Raw genomic sequence first — 6,197 nt, 5'->3', positions numbered from 1 at the left:
TATCTTTATTTGTAGCCATAAGTGCTTTTTCTGGCTTCTGTGAGAATTTCCTCCCATAGATAGAGGAGGGCTTAATTTCTACTCAAGTGAAAGAATTGAGACTTAAGATAGTAAGTAAGGAGCAATATCCATGAGCAACAGACTATCTGTGTGAAAGGCTAAGTTTCACACAAGGCCAACAAAGTTACCTTAGAAACATACCTGTTTTGGAAACACCTAGATATAGTACCACCATAGCTTCTTGGATTTTTCCTTAAATTATGAACATTTTACTGGCTTCAGAGAAGATAGAAATGAATAAAGCATCTTTGTATCATATTAAATTGTAAGAGAGTATTGAGGGATTTGGGGAACAAGAGGGGATCCAGACATGCCGAATGTTATCACTCAGAGAGTAGAAGCATTCACTTTAATGGTGAAATATCAAAACAGGACAAGAAGAAAACAAGCATTGTGACTGATAGAACAAGACAAAATTACAAACATTTCAAACTGTAAGAATTTAATCTCTCTCAAAAACTATAAATTGTAAATCACCTTGTATTTTATCTATTTTATTATTGTCCTTTTCCACAGCATAATTCATCATTTATATTTAGTAATAATATGGTTCCCGAAATACAAAAGCATAATTTTAGTTAAATTTCCCTTTAAAAAAATACTTCTATAATCTGAATGCAGTAAAATCCTAAAGATGTACAGAATACACACACACACACACACACACACACACACACACACACAAATTAAAATCTTGGCACCCTAGGTAGAGACTAGTTACATAATCATATAGCTTTTTTTCTAATCCTGCCCATGTACTTGATAATTTTTTAAATCCTGTAATAAATGCAACACATACTGCATCAACATCTTTTTTTCTTTCACACTTGCTTGTTCCTCTTATCCCCATTACTTGCTGCCACACTATGATCTTCTATGATGCATAAGAATCTGCTTATCAATTGCCAAAGAATGAATTGGTGAAGCCAACATAGTCATAGCCCGCAGGTTGGCTCCGACCCCGCGGGTCCATATATTGCTGCATATGTATGGTGCAGAACGATACTTGTTCTGGGGTTAGAGCCTGAAAAGAATGAAAAGAGAAAGACAGAGTTATGGAAATCCAACACTTGTTGATTCCCTGGGTATCCCTATCTGTCCATACACAGATGGAGAGCCATCAGAAGAAGCAGCCTTCTTCCTATCACTCTGAGTTCTCATAAATTTAGTCCATTCAAAGAAGAAAAAGAATTAAAATGTCTTCCCAACTCTTCTTTCATATCCCTTTTTTAGATGTTCTTGAGAAAAAAATAAACCCAAACAAATACATGTCTTCTGTGTCATTATGGCTTTCAAACACAATTTGATTTTGTTGATCCCTCCATCCCCATCCTTTTTCACCTCCTCCCTTCCTATCGTATACGTTTCCATCCCCAGCAGACCTCTGTACATTTTATATGTCATATGTGTTTTCTTAATTCCCACATCCCCTTCAAACCCTCTTCTCCCCTCTTGTGGTTCTCCTTCTAGTTTCTTGGCCTGTACTCATTTGTATACATGTACACAAACATCACTATCTAGGGTCCCAGTGTAAGAAAGAATGTACAGTATATGGCTTTCTGAGTCCCAGAAATAATTTCTTCATTTGCCAATTTTCCTGTGAGTTTCCATGATTTTCCTTATGGAACAATCAAATACACACACACACACACACACACACACACACACACACACACACACCATTTTCACTTTTCACTATTCAACACTTGACAAACATCTAGAAATTAGCTCTTCCTATTTCTTCAACTTGTCTTATTACGTAGAAGTGGCAACAAACTACTTAAAAATTGAGTTGCAGGTCTTGGATAGACTGAAATAGACAGTAGAGAACCACTAGACATTTTAGGGCTGGAGTTGGAGTAGGGTAAATGATTTACTGAAACAAGTGATACCTCGGAAAGAGGAGGCCTGAGGTGATACAGTGGGTATATGGGTGGAAGCTACTGGATGAGAGCAGAGAAAAAGATGACCCAAACCAAGATGGCAGTGGCAGAATAGGAGAAGCACTAGTGGGAAGCCCACCTGTTTCATGTCCTCCTTGGTAATATAGGCCTTGCCTTCTGCCAGGGCTTGGAATCCACTCTCTATGTCGTCACTGGTCTTGATATTCTCTGACTCCTTGTCAATCAGGAATGATGTGTAGTCCTCCAGGGAGACATACCCTTTCCTGTAGGAGAAGCAGATCAGGAACTGTGCCTTCTGAAAACAAGAAAAGTATATTCCTTCCACCCTGTACAGTATCTCAGAGGCAGAGGGAAACCAGGTCCCCTGAATTTCTGTTTCAAATAGGCTCTCTGACACTCTGCTCTGACGCTCTACTCTTTGTGTTCTACTCTGACCCCTGTCACTATATCTTATAGATAAATACTCAGTCTCTTAGAGTCTAGATGTGTCCTTATAGGTCATCATCAATGATTCTTTGGAATTTTCCATCAGTGTAAGAGATAATAATCACTTATCTTCCTCCATCTTTAGAATTATAAAGAATTAGCTCTTTACAGTAGCTTGAGCTGGGCATGACTCTGTGTTAGCTACCACAAGCACCTAAGATTCCACTCTTGACTGTGGCCTTTGAATTACTAATTTCTCCTTAAGAGCTCATAGACAGGAATGAGTGTTTAGGGAACAAGTCCCTCCCTCAGAAATAGCTGAAATTCACAGAAGAAACATAGTCAACAGCTGAGAAGACCATAGAGCTTTGGACAAAGTTGGGGACAGTGCCATTTACCTCTGAGCCAATCCTCAAAATAGAGCTTGCCAGTTGTCCTATTTGCCTATTTTCAATTAAGTTAATTTTTTGTTCCATAGACCACTTTCCTCTATGTTCATCTCCTATTAGGCCCCAGCCCATAAGCCCTTTCTCTTACCTCCCTGGATCCACAGCATTCAGGAATTTCTCAAACTTGGGTTCAGGTTCACCTTCCTCTACCATAGGCAAATAGTAATTGAGTCCTCTCAGGCAGGAGCGGAACTCTTTGTGAGTCAGTCTCCCTGTCAAATTCTCATCGAAGTGTCTAAAGGCCAAAAACATTTTATCAAGCTCAAAAGAGAACCAGGTTAAAAGAGAAAGATGACATTCTGCTGTATTGACTAGATCTTCAATGCTATTCCATGATATTATTGGAACACACAGAAGAAAGTCTATCTGTATCTCTGAGTGTTATTGTTAAACCCAGCAACAGTAGGAATAACACAAAGCATTGACTATTCTTCTCTCTTATTCGGTTCTTTGAAACAGCTGAAATATACAGAGTAAACATAATCACCAGTTGAGTGATGACTGAAGGACATGTTTTACTTTTAAAATCCAGGGATCTCACAAAAGAATTAAAATTGGCTGCAAAATCCAACATTGATGCTAATTAACATACATCGACTAGATCTTCACTGAAGATTCTATCAATGAACATGCACATAGAGAAAGGTTATTATTTGTAAACTTATTCTGAATTTTCTAGAGGTCAAAGGTCCAGCCAACTATGAAGTTATACTCACTTGTATGTGGTGCTAAATTCTTTCAGTGTTTCCTCACTCACACCTATGGTGTCTCTGGAAGAAAAAAATTATAAATTAACTCTAGAAACAAAACAGTAAGTGCCAAAAGCCATGCCATAGACAAGGTAGAGGAATTTTAATGTAAAGTGTATTATTTGAGCTATCTAGTTCAGAGGTTGTCAGGCTGTGCTCCAGGAGACAAATCTAGCCACCTCCTGTTTCTAAACAGCTCCTGTGACAAGAACGGTTTCAACACTTCTTTATAACTGAAAACAATCAAAAAATGTTTTATGAATCATGAAAACTGTGTGAAATTCAAAATCCAAAACCTATGAATAAAGCTTTATTGGAACAGAGCCATGTTCATTCAGTTACAAATTTTCCTTGGCTGCTTTCCAGTACATTAGCAAAATTGCAAAGCTTCAACAGAAATTTAATGGTTTGAAAAGGTTTAATTATTTATAACAAGGTAATTTACAGAAGATGATTGTCAATTTCTAATGTACAAAAATATGCTTCCCAAGACTATTAAGACATAAAGCTGCTGTGATAGGTTTAATTTATTTAGGAAAAATTTAATTTCTTCCTTTATGCCTCATTAGTCGAAAGTTTGAATCTTCCATTCTTGATGTTACATCTTAAATGGAAATTTATCAAAGGGAATGGTTTCTGAAAAGATTATATGATATTAAAGGGTCCCTAAAAATTGGATGGAGGACTCATGTGTCTTTAAGAAAGACGTGTACACATAGAGGCAGGAGCACATTGCTTATTTCTCAGTGGACTCTGTTATAAAGAAAAGTAGCTCAGTTGTGGAACAGAAAAGAGAGATTGATATGGTAGGTTAATGTACCATCTCTGAAAGTGCTCTTTATCAGGTGCCTGAATCCCAACCTCAACCTCCTTAAGCGCCAACATCTAACACCATCTACCCCTCTCCCTGCCCTGGGTTTAAACCAGTACTTGGCTTGAATCTGTTGCTCCAAATTGTGTTGCATTCGCATCCCCAGCTGATGCAGCTGATCCCACTGCTGGGCCAGTCCAATCGTGCTGTATTTGATATCAAGGATCAGAGCCTCTTCCATGCTGTCCCCCAGGTCTTCAATCTTGGTCAGATGACGCTTCATTGCCTGTATCTCCTTCTGCTTCCTCTGGGAAAAGAGGCAGTCAATCAACCCACCAGTTACAACCCAAGATAGGGGAAAAGACGTGACTTTCCTTAATTTGTTCATTTTAAAAGGTCTTCTTATCCTCTATGAAACAAGAACAACTCATGAAAACCATTTCTCTTTCTCAATCCTCCCTTTGCAAAACAGTAGGATGTTTGTGTAAGATGATGTTTGTCATCCTGGAACTCAGACCCCACCAGCTCCAGTTATCACACTGTGAATTATTTCCATTCACTAAGAATTAGCTCTGTGATTCATACAATAACCTCAGTGTGTTTGTTTACTTCCAAGACTCCTTCACCATCAGGGATGATGGTCAGCTTTCTAAGCAACTGTATACTTATATAAAAAATGTCTACATTTTCCCAAAGCATTCCAACAAGGAAGAGTTGTTCACCTCAAGTCAGTGGGCAAAGTGGCTCTGAGAGACAGCTGAACAGTAAGATGCTGCAGAGTACATTAGCTCTACCTGACATCTTATTCTTTTCTCATTAGGAAAAAGGTATATTGAACAAATTTTAATCTTAGAAAGAGACAATAATGCAAATAAGATTGAGAAATACACTTTTAACCCACTGTTTACTATTTCCCTCAGTTGAAATGAGAGTATCTACATTCTTTTATATCTCTTGCCTATATCAAATAATAGAAATTTATTAATACTCTAGGTTATAGGTTAGGAACATGTAAATCTGCTCGTTTAGTTAAGTGCATAAGAAACCTTCCATGTATTTATTAGCTTATATGTATTGTTGTAAAAGCTGACACTCAAAGATTTAAGTAAACTGAAGCTTGCATAATATCAGGCTCTGAAGTGACAATGCAAATTGACATCTGACTACATCCTTGGGTAACTTCTACATAAAACATTCCCAGGCTGCCTCTATGTGGTGTTCCCTGTGCTTTTTAAACGCCAAGAAGTGTCTTTAGCTAGTAAACAAACATTACTTACTTTATTTGCTTCAAGTTGGGATTCCAGAGTTCCTGTTTCCTTGAGCAGCGATCTAATTAAGAATCAGAAGAAAACTCCTTTTTATAACAGAAACCCATATCTCACAGACCCGTTTGCTTAAAGCCTCTGCCATTCATTGTTTCTGCTTCTCTCAAGCTATGTGGTCTCAATAAAATAAAGTTTCATGAAGCCAAATTTTAATGAACAAACCTTCTGTCTATCAATCTTTCTAGACAGATAAAAAGGAATATAAAGCCAGATCTAGTTCTTCTCTGTCTAGAAGGCATCACATGTCTTCCTTAGTTTTAGTCTCAAAGGTGAATATTTCTTGATGTCCATAGGAGTCTTTATGGTTAGTAACATAATAGAGGTTACAGTTACAAAACAGAAACATGGCATGCAGTATGTGCATATAATCTAGGTTGCTTATGATACCGCAAATTATGCAAATAGTTGTTAGGGACTTTAAAGAAAATGATGACAAAAAATGTTTATATAATCAGGAAAGACACAGTTTTTCT

At 37.5% G+C, this 6,197-nt stretch overlaps 1 protein-coding gene across 1 annotated transcript in view; it reads right to left on the bottom strand.

The window, feature by feature from the left end:
* Positions 1-395: 395 nt before the first annotated feature.
* Positions 396-6,197, bottom strand: part of Spta1 (spectrin alpha, erythrocytic 1) — an 86,953-nt gene continuing 81,151 nt past the window's right edge. Inside the window, exons 47-52 of the mRNA XM_052201226.1 lie at positions 5,677-5,728; positions 4,519-4,706; positions 3,556-3,609; positions 2,928-3,074; positions 2,083-2,227; positions 396-1,084 (exon numbers count right to left, since the gene is read on the bottom strand). Of these exons, the coding sequence (XP_052057186.1) occupies positions 959-1,084; positions 2,083-2,227; positions 2,928-3,074; positions 3,556-3,609; positions 4,519-4,706; positions 5,677-5,728 (712 nt within the window). The 3' untranslated portion in view covers positions 396-958. The remainder of the gene's footprint in view (positions 1,085-2,082; positions 2,228-2,927; positions 3,075-3,555; positions 3,610-4,518; positions 4,707-5,676; positions 5,729-6,197) is intronic.

This window comes from Apodemus sylvaticus, chromosome 12, assembly GCF_947179515.1.
Source record: "Apodemus sylvaticus chromosome 12, mApoSyl1.1, whole genome shotgun sequence".
Classification (NCBI taxonomy): Eukaryota; Metazoa; Chordata; class Mammalia; order Rodentia; family Muridae; genus Apodemus; species Apodemus sylvaticus.
The sequence above is the reverse complement of the archived record's forward strand: the minus strand, read 5'-3'. Positions and strand labels throughout refer to the sequence as shown.